Source organism: Platalea leucorodia, assembly GCF_965183815.1.
Source record: "Platalea leucorodia genome assembly, chromosome: 6".
In the NCBI taxonomy this organism is placed as follows: Eukaryota; Metazoa; Chordata; class Aves; order Pelecaniformes; family Threskiornithidae; genus Platalea; species Platalea leucorodia.
In genome coordinates this window covers 60,032,901-60,052,358 of record NC_138828.1, presented here as the reverse complement: position 1 = coordinate 60,052,358, position 19,458 = coordinate 60,032,901, and the positions used below count along the sequence as shown (strand labels likewise).

Sequence of the window (19,458 nt, the reverse complement as noted above, 5' to 3'; positions counted from 1 at the left end):
ACCTCCAGTGCCATTTTATATTCTGATCTCCGTGCATTTGCATTTCATTATGCACAATACGGCCATTCCTCTTCGAGGATTTTAGTTACAACCATCATACAAACGATAGTAATACACTGCATTGCATAAGAGACATATAAATGTGGTTGAAATTTGTTACAGGGCAAAGATCTTAAAAACCAAATAATCTGATGGTGAAGGACAGATGTAGGAAAATGTCAAAGAATTTCTTGAGTAATGCTGCTGTGCTTCTGATTTTCTGAAGGAATTGCAAGCTTTCAATTCTAAACATTGTGCTTGTTGATATCTGGAGGACAAGTGCACTCACAATTTGATTTGCATAATACATTTAATTCATTTTGGGCTTGTTTTTTAGAGCGTGCGTCGTCCCCTGTCCGTGTCCCTCCCCCCCCATTCTCATGGAGTGATTTTGAGGTGGGGGGGGGGGGTTGTTACTTATTTTCAGTTTATTAATGTAGATTGAATGTGCTTGTGCTTTATATAAGACTAATGATTGGAACTACTAGCAAAAGATTTTGCTGGATGCCAAAGATGCTAAGAGCAGCTCTCTGAAAAGATAAATGAAGTATGTTCTTTCCTTTACCCAGCTTTTCCTTCACACTATCAAAGGAGGGTAAATTTTATACTACCAAAGCAGCGTAAAGTACTGGTATCAAAGTTGTGCACTATCTTCTTGCTCTAGGCACTTGCATTTTTCCGACCTCGTCAGCCTGGTTGGAAGCAGCAGGATCTAAGCACCTTGGTAGGAATTTGGCACTTCCAGCTGGATCTTCGGGGTCTGGTAGTGAACATTTTCTGGCAGTCTTAGATGTTATCTGAAGATTGCTTAGAGCCACGTTTGGGGTTTCTGGTGTGTTTTGTGTAGTTGCAGTATGCTCTCAACAGACCCATTTTCTTCACAGAGTTTTTAAGGCGGTTTTTGCCTTTCTGTTAAGGCAGCGGGGCTGTTGTTTGAGGAGACGCGTCTTTTCCTTGCCGATTGCCCCAAAAGAAGCAGAAAAAGGCTTGGCTTTCTTTGCAAAGAGAGTCTTCGCTGCCTCCTCTGCTGAGCTGCTGAAGGGACGGCTGGTCAGGCCTGCTGGTGCTGCCGGCGAGCCGGGCCCTTCCCCCTGCCCTGCCGGCAGCCCGGCCTGCGGAGCGGGACGCTTCATCCCCTGCCGGGCTGCGTTGTTCCCGCCCGTTTACCCTCATCTGTTTATTCCCTTGCCGTCGGGGCTCGCAGGATTCCACGCAGGGCGATCGCTTGCCTCCTTTGCCCTTCCGCTGCCGCCGGCCCGCGGGCGCGCCGTGGCTCGCCGCCCGCGGGCGGGAGCGCAGCCCGCCGCCGCCTGTGGGGCCGCGGGGCCGGGGGCCGGGCCGCGCTGCCCGGGCCGCAGCGCCGGGGGGCGGTGGGTGGGCCTGGGGGTGCGGCTGCCGGCCGCCCCGGCTGTCATTCCTGCCGCCCCGGCTGTCATTCCTGCCGCTCCGCCCGTTTATTGCGCTTTGGGAGGCGAGGGTCGGGTCGGGCTGACGGGCCGGTAAGTCCTGCTTTCCCTCCCTGCTCCCACGGTCGCTCTCCTTCTGTTTTTCCCCACGTAGCGTTTAATTTTCATTAGGTGAGGCTGTGGTGTGCCAGAATCCTTTTGGGGTGTGCGCAGCCTTGTCTCCCCTTCCTGCTCTGGTGGGGCTTGCCTTCAGTTCTGGGGTGCTGTCATCCGTCATCTTCTGCAGACTAAGCGTCCGAAGTTTCTAAGTGACCGTGTCCTGACTGCGATCGAGTTGCTTCTGTCACAGAAAACAGTGTTTTGTGAAAGTGTAGTTTTACTGTAGATACAGTAAAGCCTACTGTATAAACAGTAAAGCATTTATATACAGCAAAGCATATTGAATAAATAGTAAAACATATATATACATACGTGTGTGTATGTATATATATACATATGTGTGTGTATATATGTGTGTGTGTGTGTGTGTATATATATATATATGAAAATATGAAAAGTTCCCAGCCCCTCTCATAAAAGTTCTTGCCTGGTGGACTTGAACTGAATATTTCAGTGTTTCCTTTCCGTCTGCTTGTGAATCAGTCAAGATCCATTGCTGTTATGTAACTAAATTATCACCACTGATTATTTATATAAAATGGAAAAATGAGGGAATTAGGAAGAAATGTTGAGAGTAAACAGAAGGCTTTTAAGAGGGTGTTTCGGAAATTGCTCAGAAAAGCAGTTTGGAAAAAAAAATACATATATATTCTTATAAAATCTTCCAATTTTTTCTGGAACAGGGAAAATTTCAGCATTCCAGAAATGAAAAAGGCCACCTGTTTGTCTGCAGCTGTCCTGCAAAACAGCGTGGTGCTACTGGCAACTAATAATATCTCCAACTTGCAGAAGTGGCATGCACTTGGCATTTTATTCAGCGTTCTGTGCAGATACACAGCTTGGCTTGCTTTTGTTTTCCCTGAGTTTATCTGTATATCTCATCCAGGCCATGTAGCACATCTGACAAATGATGGTTCCACAGTGATAAGCTGCAGGTCTGATTTGCAGCGTGGATACAGTGAGAATATTTTGTGTACTATTGTGGCAGATGAAAGGAATGGAAGTGGGCCAAATGCAAGCTGTTTGCCATTGCATCTGATCAGCAGATCCTATGGAGAGAATTTGCCTGCTGTGAATATTTGATTCTCGCTAGCTTGACCTATCTTGTGTGTTGGCAGTGCTACTGTGTGAATTTGCGGTGGCTTTCCAGGGTGTCTGTCCTGCACAACTGCCAATTTCTGAGGTTTTTTTTTTTTTTTACAGCGTTCAGGATTTTGTGCTCTACTTCATGTGTGAGCAAAATGACCTAATGCTATACAGTAAACATCTTTTCATATTTATCGCACATGGGTTATAAGTCTTCTAAAAAAAAAAAAAATTATTACAAGTGAGCAGCATACTTTTTTCCTCCCTCCCTCCATCTTCATGGAGGTGTAACTCCTCTGCCTCCCATTCTCTCTGCGTTACCTGCAGGTGGTTGTCCTGGCAAAGTGCTTTTGTAGAGGTGAGTCATGCAGGTTACACACCAGAAAGGATGAAAAGGTGACAGTGTTGAAATGGAGTTGTGAGAGTAGGAGCAGCTTTACAGTCCCTTCTTTCCCATGCATCCTTTTGACTCGGGGAGTCAGTGCCCCGCGCTCCTGTTCATCCTTCCCTGCTCCTCCCCGGCCCTTCTTGCTGGTTCATGGCTGACTTTGCCCAAGAGTTTGTAATGTTTTGTGTGTTGGCTAATTTTTCTGTTCTAAAATTCAGCATAGCAAAATATTTACATTAATAACTTTTGCATTTCTAATACTTAAAAGTAAATGACATTGCTTATAGTGCTGATCTAATAGTAACTGTCAGGACTCTGCTTAGGCAAGCAGAAAAGGGTTGGCGTTTAACCTGTCAGTGTATCCTGAGCTTGTGTCCTCTGCCTGCCACCACACTGAAGCATTTGTCTTCTGTAAGCAGCCTGTTTAGAGTTTATGTCATTTTATAGAGAAAACCTAGATAAAATTTTAGAGATATCTATAGATTATAGATTTATAGATCTAAAATTTTATGGACAAAAAAATAGATAAAATTTGCAAAAGAAATTTAGACCGTAATCTGTAAGCTCGCTCGTTCTCTGGGTGTACAGGGACAAAAACCGGAAGATTTTTGATCGAATAGTGGTGTGGACTGAAAGCAAGAGGAGCCAGCAGGAGACAGCTGCAGGTCCTCTGGGGCTGTAGGAAATGATGTGCTGACCAAGTGACCCGTCCTCCGTCTACTCAATTCTGCAACTGCAGCAAGTAGCCACTCAGAGAGAGGCCATATCATCTCCATTTAATGTGCTGAGGAAATTCTGTGTTAGTGCCTTGTAGGGGCTGCCAGAGGGACTGAATTCTGGCCGTGTGTCTTCTGAGACCGCTGTAAAAGATACTGCCCTGTTAACTGAGGCACAGCAGCTGGCCGCGCTGCGATCCTTGCCATTGCAAGTGTGACCCATTTGCGTGACCTATTTAGCTATGCCAAGTTGTAAGGAGCTGGACATGCACATTCAGTGCATATTTTCAGTCCCTTACAAAGGTAAGGATGTTTTATATATGTTGCTGCTTGTAAACGTTTTTTGGGTTGTTTTCTTTTTTAGTTTCTTTAACAGCAACAAAGAAGTGGCACTTTAGAATAGGTGACTAAAAAAATTTTGTACTTGGAGATAACAGCTATGGAACTATAATTTCTCTCAAAAAATTTAAGCAAAATTTTCTGAGAACTGAAGAAACCAGGACTTGGCCAATGCAAGGTGTAGTAATCCAGAGAGAAAGCTTTCCTGGGAGCTGGGTCTTCATGATAAGACTCCTTTCTCCTTTTAGTGACTTAGGAGTGGTATTGTCCAGTGCCTCAGTAGAGCTAACAAATACAAATTTCAACTGCACTGAAGCAAACCAGGAAAAGTTTAGTTTTGTGGCAGTATGAGATACATTTTGGCTTGGGGATGTGCAGCCTAGGCAGGTTTACCTGAATATCTGTCACTTGGAAACAATGTCTTTGTTGGCTTTTTTTTTTTTAATCATTTTAGGCAAATTGCTAGTTTTAGGACCACTGGGAAATAAAACTACGAGATTGTTAACAGAAGCAAAAACTTTTAGTACTGACTAATTGCGTCTTGTTAACATGCATGGTTATTTATGCCCATATAAGATACCAGCTTTCTGAGGAATTGTTGGGGTGATGGTGTTACTGACTGTTGGCGTTATTCTTACGATGACCAGCAAAATAAAAGCATGTACGAAAACAGGCATAGGGTGGTGACACTGTTTGTTTTGGGTTTTTTTGAGAAGTGGGTATTTGTTCATCAACAGAAGAACTGAGTTTGCAAACTACGTCTGCCAAATGGCTGATATTTTTGTTACCGCTTAGCATAACTTGGATGTGAACTTTTGGCATAAAGATGGGTGCAATTAGTTATCCCTGGAGTTTCTGCTCCTTTGATTGTTTTCTAAACCTATTAGGTTACTGTGTCCTGTATGTCCTGTATATTTTTGTTGGGAAATATTGTTAGGAACGTTTTTTAAATGCTTTTGCATTTTTATTAGATTTACACATCGTTCCACCCACTATTTGGAAGTGACCAGGACTGTCCTCCATCAAAGGCTAAACACAAGAGTTATTCACGTTGCAGTTGGAAAAATTATAATGCAAACAGTAAGCCAGATGGGGAATTTTACAAGCATCTTTTCATGTCATGAATGATGCTGTCTCTCTGGGTTATGGGCTCTCTGCTCTTTCGACTGCTGTTCCTTTCCCCCTGGCTCCCTTCCAGAGCTGTTAAGTTTCAGCCAGGGAAGAAAGGGAGATTTGGACTCCTCTAAATTTCCAAGTCCGTGTTTTTTTGCGGTGTGGCTGGTGACAGCGAGCTTTGTGTGCAGGAGCGTTGGCATGCGGAGAGCTGGAGCGATTAGCATGCTGATGGCTGCGCCCCGACAGAATAAACAGGGCTGCTCTCGCCGAGCTGTGGCCGTGCCACCCAAACAAAAGCCTGGGAGCAGATGTGGGGAGAGCCCTGCTCACGAATCCTGCTCTGTCACACAGGGTGGGCAAGAGCTGAACGCTGCCCAGGCTCCTCTGCTTCCCAGTTGTTACAAAAATGGAGGTCTCTGCCCCACGCTGTGCTTCTGCTCCTCACTCACTCTTCGTGTGGCAGCTTACCTCCAGTTGGAGGTTGGAGATGAGAGGCCTCAGAGAATATCAAGCTGTACGTTATATCCTTACTTGTCCACACACCTACTATTGCAGCTGCTGATCTAGCAACGTTTCTATCTAAAAACTTGTTCTCTACTGACCTTCAAGATTTATCCACATAAGAAAGATTCACTGGTTCTATAAAAGGGGGGTGGTGTACATGCGTATATGTAAGTAAGTATAAAACATGTATTAAATGTGTATGCACGCATACAGATTTAATCCCCTCGGTGCAAACCCATGTGTCATCACTCGTATTTGGTTTGAAAGAGGCTTATATCAGTTTGTGCTTAATCTCTCTTAGTTGCTGATTTTTATTTTTTACACTCTGAAAAGTGTAAATCCTCCATAAAAAGTGTTACAAAATTGGTGGTGTTTCTTCTTACAGACAGTGGTCATGTAAAGTGTAGCTTCAAGCATTTTATCTGGGGAGAAGGCACCTACCTCTTTTCCCAGTGGCTTCTGGCTGGTTAAGGTTGGAGAGGCAAGAGGCTGGTTGTGTTAACTAGGAGCAACTGGCTTGTTTGTATCGACAGGCAAAATGTTTTCTGAACAAACTGCTTGTTTAAATGGCGGTGGGCTGTTTCATATCTACCCTTCCTCCTGCTCCCTTCAGAAATCCGGCCTTTTCTTTTCTGCCCCGTAACGTGCTGAAGCCGTGTTGGCAGCCTACAGCAGTAGGTGGGGAAATTAGCAGGGCTTTTTCAGTTAAAGAAGTTGCCAACATCTGGGTTTGGAAAGAGAAGAGTCAACAAGCTCGTTGCAGTTACATATTTAAAATAATAAAAAAAAAAAGTTTTGTTTCATATTTATTTGGTTTTCAAACAAAACATGTACTGACTTCTTAAATTATGTGACTGGAAATGTCTTTGGTTCTTCATTTAACTAATGATACAACTGTTTGTGAGCTGTTACTGAGTCAGGGAGAGGTTGGTTCAGTAGGATTATTTTTTTCAATGAAGAAGAGTTAAAAGTATTTTATTTTTTTGCCTCGTTTCAGGATAATATCATCTTATTCTTAAGAGGCTGCAAAGAGCTGGGACTTAAAGAATCTCAGCTTTTTGATCCTGGTGATCTGCAGGACACATCAAACAGAGTAACCATCAAGTAAGTACAACAGCAGTTTGCGATTAGCATGTTACAACCTCAGATGCATGTGATGCAACAGTAAATATTTAAAGGATGAGCAAAAAGGCTATAGAATTGTCATTTGTATAAAGCAAATAGGAAGCTGAGGTTTGGGAAACCTTCAGCGCTGGGAAGAATACATTGTTCCCTTCAACAGGCTTTCTCTAAGGCCTGTTATTTTTCCCAGAGAGATCAACCACAGCTCTTTTAAAATACTGTTTTAGTTACGCAATGAGATTCTGTGGGACTTAGGGGTTTTCCTGAGTCTAAATTGATGGCATTCTTTTTTGTCTGTCCAACTAATGAACTGTATAGGCTGGGGGGAAAAAAATCACAGCTCTGTTATTTCAGATTAAACTGCTTTGAAAATGCATTATAGGACACTTATAGGCCTCTAAGACTCTACAAGGTGCAGACACGAGCATGATCTGTTTATTTTCTAGCAAGAACTATAGGTTAGGACACTATATTTGGGCTGAGGATGTCTGTGTGAACTGTGTGGACCGAAAATGCCACAGTTTAGATACTTTTTCACCAAAGCCACACACCTACTACCACACAAATGACAAAACACATAGTAAGAGGTTTTCCTTCCTAATAACTAATTCATGTTTTTTGGGGGGTGAAGTGTTTGTTTGTTTGTTTGTTTGTTTTTAAATCTCCTTTTAATCAACAGCTTTTTAGCCATGGTATGTGCACATCCCTCACTGCAAAGAGTACTTGGTGCTTAGACTCCAATGCTTGTATTTTCAGCATTTCACCCCACAAAGTGATTTAAAATATACATGTGAAACTGGCACAGAAAGAATTACTGACTTGCCTAAGGTCACACAGAGCAGGCTTGAATCAAAGTCCATATAGTCCTAGATTGAGGTCTTAAATAGGATCTGTTGTCCCTTTCAGGGAAGACTTTGTCACTGTGGACTAGAGGAACAGAAGCAGTCAAACTGTATTTTTCTGCCATATATATTAACGGCAATCAAGCTCCACACCTCCCAAAAGCAAGAGCACCCCACACTTTCATAAAATTAACAAAATTTTTAATTGGTGTTATTTAGAAGTTTTCCTGAAATTTTTGGGTCGATCATGTGTAATATTAAAAAGTTATTGCTCTACAGACAAGCAAATACTGCTGAGTTGATTGAATGGCCTTGTTTCATTTGGCCGAAAAGATCACTAATGAAATCCTGGTCAGGCATATCCATTTTAGAAAAGTATATGGAAACAATTTACTAAATTTCAGCGGCATTCTATTTTTTTTCCCTTCTGGCAGTGGAAGCTGGGCAAGTTTTCATGGTGTTCAAGCACTGTCTGGGAAAATTCAAAGGTTCTGAAAATTGAATTGGCCAGTTTCCTTGTTTTAAGGAACAGTCTCCCACTTTTTGCTCCCTTCCAAGTTTCTGGCTCTAATATGATGTTCTTCTCGCCTGTACATAGAGGGGGCTATGTAATGTATTTCTCCTGAATCTGGTAATATTGCAATGAAAGAGGTTCTTCACAACGTACTGTAAAATCGTGACAATGAGTGGCTGGAGAGAGTTGCAAAACAATCCCTAGTCTCCATATAAAACAAGACAGAAAGGGTCTTTCTGATAAGAACCTTGATCTTTTTGGGTTGAGGATGGTGGAGTGCCTCAGAGGAGGCAGGCTGAGAGGCTGGGACTAGCGTGGAGCTCCAAGGAGAGCTGTCCAGCACCTAAGCAAGTTCAACCAGGAGTAATACACTCTGTGGAGCTGGCTTGGCCCCCCGCTGAATATGATGCTAGATAGATGTGAAGTGTCTCACTGGCATGGATTTTTCTCCCCATCAACTCTTCAGAGAAAGCAGCTGTGGAAATGAGCCAAATGTTTTCCTAGCACTGTCCAAGTTCACGCTGAGTAACTGAGTTGAGGTGTGCAAGCCAAGTCCATGACTGTTGTAGAGAAATATGTTCAAGACTGTCTTCTGCTAGCTAGTTCCCAAAGCATGAAGGTAATTTCTGCCCCCCCCCCCCCCCCCCCTTTCCAGACTTTTGGGTTGTTTTTTAAACATGGTAAAAATAGTATTTGTTCTATAGTAAAGGATGAATATGGCATTATTGAACATGATTAAGATAATGACATTTTTAACAATTTTTTTTATATAGATGTTAATTGAAGTATGCATTAGATCTATTTTTTTTGGAACATTCAGCTTATAAAAGTTATGAGCTAATGCTGTAAAGAATTTCTTCTTGACTTGTTAAACAAGACTCTTTTCCACTGCTATTTTATTAAGAAAAAAAATAGGACTGTGTTGGTTTTCTTAGTACGTGGGTATTGGTGGATAAAACTTTGGCTTAAAAACGATGTTATCAAAAATACTTTGGTTTAGTATTGCCTATATTTAGGCTTTCGTTGTTCTCACAGATTTAAGTACATTTATTTTTGTTTTTATCAGGTAACCTTTAATGCTGGAGTGGACTTACTGTTATAATAGAAGGCAATTCCATTATAAATAATCAGGAGACAATCTGTACTAAATCTGAAGTGCTTTTATTTATTTTTCAGCACCTAAATGTGATACGCATTCCCTCCATTCTTTTTTTTTAATGGTTTCTTTGCTGAATTTTGAAACGTTGATTACGTTTGTGCAAACTTTGTGCTTTGTTGTTTCTAACATAAAGCTTCCACCCTTTGAACGTTGGTGAAAAACTAAGTTGAGAAGGTTGCCAAGGTCTGAGTGCTCGAGTATACATTCGAAAGATAAATATGTCTTTCACAGCAGGTTCTGTCGCTTCACCCATCTACTTTATTCTTTGTGATGCTTGTTTCTACAGAAGCACCTGCTCCATTTCCTTAATATTTGCTGATGCTTTCCTCAGCCCCCTATGCATGTTCAGTTGCTTCCAGGATCTGTATGGGTTGCATGATTTATCACAGAGCAGAATCTGACTGTTGGATTACTGCAGAACGCATTTTAGCAGTGAGGACTTTGGTCTTCTTTTTTGAAGAAATCAGCAACACTGTTTAAAGGAAATATTTCTGGCACTGTCCTACTTTGCTGTGGGACCATTATAAACACATTTTCTTTTTGTACTTCCAGAATTCTAATTTAATGATTGAAGTAATGGTGACAAAATACTCCCACGTTATGAATAAATGAATGTGTGAACTACATCTTCTTAGCTTTCATGTGTTTCCAGCCAGCAGAAGCATTCTGTAGGCTTTTGTTAGGGAAAACGTGATCTGCTGCATACACGCTCTTGGAAAGTGTGTCTGCTTTCTGATTATTTTTTTTCCTCTTTTTTTTTTTGTGTGTGTGTGTGTGTGCAACCAGGAACATTGACTATAGTAGGAAGCTGAAAAATGTAAGTACATGACTTGGAATATTGTGTTTTGTTTTTTGTCTGGTTAATCCTGTATTTGGCCTGAGCAAGAATTATGTCAGTAAAAACTTAGTACAGATGAATATCGCTGAAAAGTTCTTCTGAATACAAATCTAACCAGGTTCTACTGCAAACTTCAGTAGATCTGCTATGGCAAAGCAGCCTTACGATAGAAATATAATGAAGAATGTTTGTCTGTGCTTAATTAAGGGATAAAGAATGTGATCTCTCTGCTGTCCATCATGGTTTTCACTGGGAATGGTCTGACTCTCCCATGAAGCTACACTTTTGTAGCCTTTCATGAATATATAGGCATAAAGTAAATTTGCACAAAGTATTTAAAATGAAGTAAAATGATCATTAGATCTGGATGCAAGTCTTTACTGTCAGATTTGCTAGCCTTCTCATTATTCTTCCAAATAAATTAGTGTTTTCCTAGAAAGGCTAATCCATTTAACTTTAATTTCTGTTGATTTAAACTAATAGCAATGATAATGGTCCTGTAATTGTTAAGTAGAAAAGAAAACGGCTAAACTTTGCTGGCCTCAGGGTTAGTTATTATCCTAAAGCCTAGCAAGCTGTCTGTCCTTAGTCAGCTGCAAACTGCTGTAAATTCATTTTATATTTGGCTCACATCCCTATAAAGTGCTAGGAAATGCCAAGTCCTTTTCCTAATAACTTTGCAAGCCAGTAATCATGACTGCAGGTAAAAAATAAATTAAAAAAACATTTAAAAAAACCCAAATTATTTCATCCTGTCTTTCCTATCATCATTAGAGTAATATCTTCTGCATCCAGCACACAAAGTTGCAGGGAAGGAGTTCAGCTATGGCATTTTAGCACCCTTGTGGGCACTGGCTAAATATCTTTGTACAGATGTATTGTTTTAAAGGTAAAGTTTCAAAAGTATCCTCCACAATGTGCTTGTAGGCAATATACGCTTTCCAGGTGCCTGATCCTGCAACCTTGGCTGGCAGCCAGTTGGAATTGCATGCAAATGTGACATTATTTGGAGAAAAAACAAAGAGGTAGATAAAGAAAGGAGGAAGAGAGAAAGTGATCAAATGCTAGCAGAAATAAATAAAAATACCACAACCTTCATGAGAGAACTGAATGGCAAAATGAATTGGACAGTTTCCTGGTTGCTAGGAATACTATATTTGCAAGTGTTTTCACTTAACTTGAGAACATGTACTGTAAGAATTTTTTACATAAATTTGTTGAGTAGTGCTGGTTGAAGGAAAACAGCTCAGATAAAGGTTGTTTCAAGACAAAAAGAAATCAATACTGGTAAACCCACCTCCTTTCCCTCAGCACAGTAGTATCAATTTGGATGTAATTTTAAAACAAGGGGAAAATTTCTGAACTTCGTTAAAAATTTTATTCAGTTATTTCATGGCGTGTATATTATTTATAAACTAAAGGGAAATATAAACTATATGTATATATAAAATAGAATATATTTCACATTATGCACCGCAGTTGTTTTTAAACAGGGGATCTGTGTGACACATGCTGTATCCTTTTCTGGCAGGGCCTCAGCTGGAGTGCTGTGTGTGATGTTGGACATCACACTTAAATGAAAAATGGGGATGTTAGAGAAAGTTGATGAGAAAAGGCTCATCAGAAGTCTAGCATACGGACTGAGGAGGAAGCACTGAAGGAATGTGGGTGCATGGTTTAGGGAAGAAGAGTCTGACAGAGATGTCTGTCCCCAGTGCCCCCTTGGGATTTCTCCTAGTCCTATTTTCTTTAGTTCACTATATAGTATGCATTATATGGCCCTGTCCCATCAAAACATAAAATACTATGTTTCAGTTTATTTAACTTTTTTGAGACAGTTAATGGGAACTATTATTTATGATTGGTTGCACATCTTTTCCACATCAAAATATTTCCTGTTTGTTCTGCAGTTAAATACTTTGCAATGTCACGGAATATGCAGAAATAATGACCATTAAATGGGAAATAGCCCTAAGTCCTGAGGTGATGGTTTGGCATTTTTAAACAGTGCAAAACACTGAACTGAATTGCCTTTGACGATCAGTTTCCAGTCCAAATTGCTGCTGCACAGGTACCATTAAAGACATTGCTTTAAGTGGAGACATATGTGGGTGCAGAGGAGGACTGTTTGCTTTCCCTGCATGATATAAATATCAGCATTTTTGGAAGTGTTGGATTTGACCATCCTGAGCATCTTAATTTCTCCTTTCCTAAAACAAGTGCAGCACCAGCAGTGTCAGATCAGATTTCTTTGCTACCTAAAGGAGTGAGAGGGTATATAAACATTTGCAAGAGCAATTCTTGGCTTTTTTTCCATGCTAGTTTTGAAGTGGCTTTTGAGTTATGGAGAGATATCAAGTCAGAACTTGAATGAAACCACTAACTCTTTCCGCTTTAGTCTGGTAGAAACAACCAGATGCTCATGGCTTTTGATTAATCTTGGACTAACCATTTCTTAAGCTAGCAGAGGCCTGGAAGTAAATGTTCCCATGTCATCTGGTTAATTACACTGAGATGATTAAAAGTGGAACTACCTTTTCTGTCCTTGAAATAGACAGGCACCCATTTCAGATGTTTTATTTATTCCATTAGTCTTAATGGTTTTAATTAATGACCACTAGTATTTGTACTCTTTAGGGAATTTTTTTCCTATTGTATTTACAAACAGATATATTTACAAGTGTGTCTTCTAGACAGTTAAAAATATCTTGCCTGGTGTTTCTATTCAGATTTATTTTTGCTGTTTATTTTCCAGGCAGACATGATGGTTTCACTTTTTTATAAAAATACCAGGAAGATAATGTGTTAAGTTACATGTTCTGTAGGACTGTTTAAATTTTCATAGTTGCCCAATGTGTTTATGTTTAACCACTGACAGACACTTCCCTTTCAATTCTGATTTATAACAAAATCTTGTGCTGCTGTGCAGTATAGAATAAATGAGAGATGCTAAAGGGAAGTGAATTTAGCTAAGTGACTGTGTAGATGGCTTGACTTAATTCTTGTTAACTTCTGCAGGTATTAGTCACCATTTATTGGCTAGGGAAAGCGGCAAACAGCTGCACGTCATACAGTGGATCAACCCTGAACCTGAAGGAGTTTGAAGGTTTGCTGGCACAAATGAGAAAGGTATCTTTTTGTTATGTTTTGGGAATGGAAATTTCATTTGAATTATTACTCCCATAAATAACCTTTTTGTTGCTAAATATGAGAGAAGTAGGGGGCTGGAGTACAAATTACTTAGTAAACCCCTACCTCCTTCAAAAATGTTTCTGACTCTACCAAGCCATGAACACAACTTTCTTTGGCAGCCAGCTTTGTGGTGATGTCAGTGATGCGGCACGTGATGTCAAACAGGACTTTAGAATTGTCGCTTGGCTCTGTCACCTTCATTTCCTTAGGTTTTGGTTTGAGTTATTTTCATTTACGACACAGAATTTCAGCTAGAAGAGCTGAGACTCAAAAGTAAGGTGGCAGGACTCACAGGAGAAGAGATTTTTCTGCTTTAAAACATTCAGTCTCATGGGCAGCTCTTTTGGTTTTAAGCTGCAACATAAAGCATCAAACCAAAGTATCTAAATAAAGCTGAAGGGGTAGAAGGAGAAGATTGTTTCAGCAAGGGTATAGTTATGATGAATCTGTGTTTTGCCAAGCTCTGAATTCTGGCTGAAATCATATTTGGTGGTTTATGATGATCTGAGCTGTGTTGGAAGGGAAAAGTTGTGATTGCCGTAAGGAGGTTTGGGGACTTTTGGTTGAGCGTTCCAGCATGCCCTGAACCTCAACATGGGACGCTTAACGTCAGTAATGGTTAGCTTTGATATCCAAGCATGCATTTACTGGAGATGGAAGGGGCAAGGAGCAGGCATGTAAGAAGATGGCAGCACCCAGTGTGCAGCACTGCATGTGTTGGATGTACTGCTCGTGAAAGGCCATGCAGATATGTTCTCCAGCCCACAGAGAGCTTCATGCCTGCTACTCCCTCCCCATCTCATGTAATGGCCAAGTCACCACAGGCAGTAGGGTTTGGGGACCATGGGAGACTCTTTGCTCTTTACTCTCCTTGAGCTCTGTGCTACTGCATGTGCACCAGCTGCAGCTCTTCGTTCTGGGATCTCAGAGGGCCAGCACCAGATTAGCACTGGAGAGGAAGAAGTACTTGGCTGATTGATAGCAGTTCCTACACCCTAGTGTGACCAGAGAGCCTTAACTAGACAGGTAAAATCCCTGTTTGTGAGCCCAGTTCCTGTGAACAAGCAGGTGGAAATGGAGAGGAAAAGAGAACATCCTGCTTCTCTGCAGAGGTTTATTTTGGTCTTCATTTGAAATGACCTGCGCTAATCACTCGGTACTTTGCCACTCATGAGCAATATGACTGAGACCAAGGAATAAAGAAATGAAGTTAATATTTGAGTTGTTTCCAAATAGAAGATGCAATCCCCACTCCAAAGAGTCTGAAAGGTGAAACAAAGACGGACAAAGGAGCTAACGCAGAAAAATTGCTGAAATAATGTGAGTGCTGCACGGTATCATGGTTTATTTTTTAATGTTTAATCTCGCAGCATGAGGCTCCTCTTTTTCCAGGTGATGTTTACCCATCAAACTAATCGTCAGCGCATTTTGGAGGTCCCATCTTGAGCCCTTTTGTGGGATGAAGTAGACTGGGGCCAACAGGCAGCGTTCTCCGGGGAGCTGATGATCGTGGAGCGCCTGGCTGGGCAGTGCAGAGCACTGCAGGTCAAGGACAAAAGCAAGAGGCTGGGACTTGATTCATTGCAGATGTTGGAGCTGGGCGCAGAGTAGAGATCTCATAAAAGCTGAAAGCTCTATATTCCTTTAATGTAGAAACAGAGCACTTTGCAGTCCTGAAAAGTCCTGTTTAGGTGGTACTGTTACGAGGGCCACTGGCGTCTTATGTTAAGGTCACCTCCCTATTCCGGTACCCCTGCAGTATTTCCCACTGGCAACTGTGGGCTTGTCTGTTGCTGAATTTGAAGAGGATTTGATTATAAAATAGAAGATGTTAATCATGCTGTGCAACACTGATGTTCTTTATAGCTGAGCTCGAGTGATGAAAAGACACTTTATCACATTCTCTACTGGCATTTTTTTCCACTGAATTTAATAATTAAATCGACCATAAATTCAGTCTGGTTTAGGTTTTTTATTATAAATCCTCTCTGCCCTCCGTTTTTAATAAGCAAATCAAAAGACAGCTCAGATGTAAGTTGTCTTGGACTCATCTTTTTCTACTTCTCATACTGAAAGGGCTATTCATTTCTAATTTATTCATGCTACTCTGTTTTTAATTTAATTAACTATTTGGATATGCATTATTCTTTATTTTTAAACCAGAAATTCCCAGTGACAAAATGTTCACGGCTTTTTGATTATATTTAGTGGGTGGAACTTCCTGGAGAAATGCATCTTATATTTGGCAATCATACTTTTACTACCACTCGGTGACATACCATGTTTTTAATTAGATAATATGAAAGACTAACGTGCTGTTGTGTGTTGTGTTACGGTGTTATCAGTCCTGTAGATAACCAATTTCTTTTTCCCATTGCTAACATTTGGGAGATGACGTTTGCTCAGAGCAGGACAAGCACCCGTCTGTGAGGCGGCGTTGGGCTGGGAGGGGAGCTTTGCCAAGGGGAAGGCTGTAAAGAACATGTTTACAGAAGTCTAGGATCCCTTCCTGGTGCCTGCCTCCTAATTCCTGGTGAGCAGCATGCAAAATTAACATCAACAGGCCTTTGAAAGTAGGGTCTGCAGAACTCATTAGTTCACAATTGGACTGTTTTCAGACTCTGGGAGATAGTGAATGCGGGATGGGGCTTTTTGCCTGAGTTTAAGTCCCTGTAGCTGCTGAGCAGTTCTGTGTCATTCAGATACAGTAATTTAGGAAAATCAAAGCATGCCAGAGGATTGAGAATAGCTGGTTGGTATGAAGGGATGAGGGGATTTAGGGAATTTGGATTCTTAAAAAGATTCTTGGATCGTATCACAAATGGGATTTTGATAGGATTTTTAGATTTGTTTTTGGATGTGTGTAACTCATGCAGATTTTGGGGAAACAGATCTGTGTTGTCTAGTGTTCCTACCAGGATTTTAGTTCACTAAGCAGGACTGGGGAAGGAAACCACATAGGATCCAATTACTACTTTGTTAAATGAATTTTATTTGTTTTTAGAAAATACTTTCACTTCAATTTGCAGTGAGGTTACTTATTGACATTACCACAGTTTAGCTTGGCCTTAGGGGACCTTTGCCGCTGCCCTTAATGTGGTATTTTGGCAGCGTAATAGTGAGTGGCACTAATTAAGCCTTCTTCCTGAAAAGCCCGCAGGACGTCGGGTCTGATCTCTCTGTCTCGCTTTGAGCCTCCCTCTTTTCCCGCGCGGAAGCTTTGGTGCGTTACTGCAGGGCTCTCCTCCCTCCATCACTTCTACAGCAAACCGGCTTTCTGGCGGAGGTGGCCCACCATAGCGTACTGTGATGTTCTTGACTGATCTTCTCATTGGCGGTGCTAGGAACGGGTAAAAGCTTAGCAGTCAAGGACAGCGGGAGCTGTGCTCAACATAGCCATTGTGCTCCAGCTAGTGGCAAGCAGGGGCTGTGTCTTAATTAGGAATTAATATTCAAATGCTTCTGGGGGAAAAAAAAGAAAAAGTAAAAAAATCACATTCCAGCCTCTTTGGGTCACAAAATGTCAGTCTGATAATGACACCCACATCTCTGACTTTACTTACTGTTGGGGAGAAAAAAACAGATTTATCTTTGCATAAAAGTAGTTATTTTTGTTTTTTCTCAGCCTGTGCGATTGTAATTAATGTTAAGACGCTCTCTAAAACAAGGGATTTATTATAATGCAAGGGTGAGGATGGCTTCTATTGACCTTTTCCTCTGCTGGAGTTTCAGTGTTTTAGTATGTGCTGCTTGCACTGGAAAGAATTTATAATCACAGGGCTGTCAAAGACAACCATTGTTCTCCCTGCTCTGAACATGTGGGTCAGCTACAAGTGCTTTCATATCCCCCAGAGCCAGGAGCTGGCAAAGAGTAAAGAGCACAACTGAATTCTTCTGAGGCATCAGGAAAAGCATTTTGCATATTTTTCATTGCTGATTGCTTCAGAAAGACATCCCTCTTTCATAACAGGAATTTCTCTTCAAGGTAGAGGGAGGCTGGGGCACACTGCTTCATTATTTTGCCGAGCTGAAGCAGCAACAACAAATGCTGTCTGCTGGTGTCCCAGCCAGATACAATAGATGGGCAAGGGGAGGGGGGGATCTTTTGGAAAGCAGCAGACTTAAACCTGATGCAGGCACGATGTTAAAATTGTAGTGCCTTTGCCTGTGCTATGGACTATGGACGACAAGTCAAGTTTCAGGTTACTTTCAGTTTTGATCTGTTTATTAACTTGCCTATTGCAACTTTTTCTCGGTTCATCGTATTAATCTAACGATCGGGGTTTCCTCTTAATCAGCATAACATTGGGGTTTATTGCAAGCTTGCACTTTCGTTTTGAAGGGGAGAAGGGGTAGAAAGCAAGGAAACCCTTTTTTGGGGAGGAGATTTTTAGTATTTGGGAAGATGCTTTGTTTTCTGATGTGTAATGGATCTCACGGGTATGTCAGTGGCTTCTTTATGAAGCGGTACCTGCTGTACTTCCATGTAGGAAACGGAGGATATCGAGAGCCCAAAGCGCAGCATTCGCGACAGCGGCTACATAGACTGCTGGGACTCTGAACGCAGCGATTCCCTCTCCCCGCCTCGCCACGGCAGAGATGATTCCTTTGACAGTCTGGACTCCTTTGGCTCCCGCTCGCAGCAGACACCGTCTCCAGATGTAGTGCTCAGAGGGAGCAGCGATGGTAAGTACCGGTCACAGTGCGGCACATGCATAACGTTGTGACATATAAGTAACATTTCTGGAGCAAATGTGCCATTCGGAAGCTGGACACAGCCTCTGAATCATGCTAATCTGGTGGGAGAACTTCCCTGTGAATGCTGATTTGTGCTCCCTGAGGTTTAGGCGACTTTGCCAACAACTTACTTGAAGTGTGTCTCAGGATAGCGTAGCATTGGAAAATGAGTTACATCACTGCAGTGTAATTTTATGATGGGAAGAGTGCTTTTCTGGGTTACGGTGTAAGAGGATGTTATGCAGACTCATTTTAAGTTATAAACTAGGCTGGAGCAAGAAATAAAAGTGCAGGAACAAGGGAAATATTGAAGTGAATAAACTGTTTGCCCAAGTAAACCCTGGGCAGATAAATGACAGAAATATCTTAGAAATGTCTGATACTTGACAGAGTTTTGAAGTCTGATGTACACCATTTTACCAAATGTTGTATTTGTTTTCATGGTATTTAGAAAATTGGGTAAATTAATAGCTCCTGGCATCAGAGCTCTGGCCATCTTTGTACAGCTTTGAGTGAGAACATGCAGCTCTAGGCTTACAGAAGGAGTGCTGCTTCTCTGCCTTTCTTGTCTGATTTCCAGAGGCTTGTAAACACAGCGTGCTGGATGAGGAAGGATTTGCTAGGGGTAGGTGTGGAGCATGCACTTAGGTTACCTGTTGTGAGCAGGATTCTGGTTCAGAACAAAAAGATGCTTGCTTGAGGCTCCCTCTGCACGGTTACATTCCCGATGAACGGACTGATCCGTCAGACTTCATCATCAAATGAAATTATGTTCCACACATGAATCACTTCTCCTTAGTAATCTCATTTAATTTATTTAATAAAAAAAGGAAAGGCAGAAAGACTTTTTGGTAGGAACCAGATGTTCATACTGCTTTTGGCAGTGTGAAAGAAACTGGTGCTAATCATAACCGGACACATTAGAGATTTCCTGAGGTGATGGGGAACTCCTTAAAACTGAAAAGCTGGCAGGGAGAGCTGGTATCACAGCTGAATTATGAAAGAGCTGTGGGGAAAGCAGGGCTAAGATCTGCTCTGCTGTTTTGAGTGGCCTGTGGTATTGGGCTGTTGCTGGTTGACCATCCAGAACCAGCTACTGGGGCTGATTTCCTGAAACAGCCTCATGCCCCCTCAGACACTTAACAGAGCACAGTCTCCACATTACAAAACATTTTTCTGCCTTCCCAAATGAGCCAAAAGCGTGATGTTGGCAAATAGGAACACCTCACATATCCTAATCAAGGAGCGTTGCTCCATCCTGGGTGCTCAAGGAGTGTCCAGTGTCCCTGCCTACTTGGAGC

At 41.6% G+C, this 19,458-nt stretch overlaps 1 protein-coding gene across 1 annotated transcript in view; it reads left to right on the top strand.

Annotated features, from left to right (window-relative positions):
* Window positions 1-19,458, top strand: part of LIMCH1 (LIM and calponin homology domains 1) — a gene marked incomplete at its 5' end in the record, with an annotated part of 185,854 nt that overhangs the window by 102,346 nt on the left and 64,050 nt on the right. Inside the window, 4 exons of the mRNA XM_082316561.1 lie at window positions 6,751-6,857; window positions 10,177-10,207; window positions 13,247-13,357; window positions 17,911-18,106. Coding sequence (XP_082172687.1) covers window positions 6,751-6,857; window positions 10,177-10,207; window positions 13,247-13,357; window positions 17,911-18,106 — 445 coding nt within the window. The remainder of the gene's footprint in view (window positions 1-6,750; window positions 6,858-10,176; window positions 10,208-13,246; window positions 13,358-17,910; window positions 18,107-19,458) is intronic.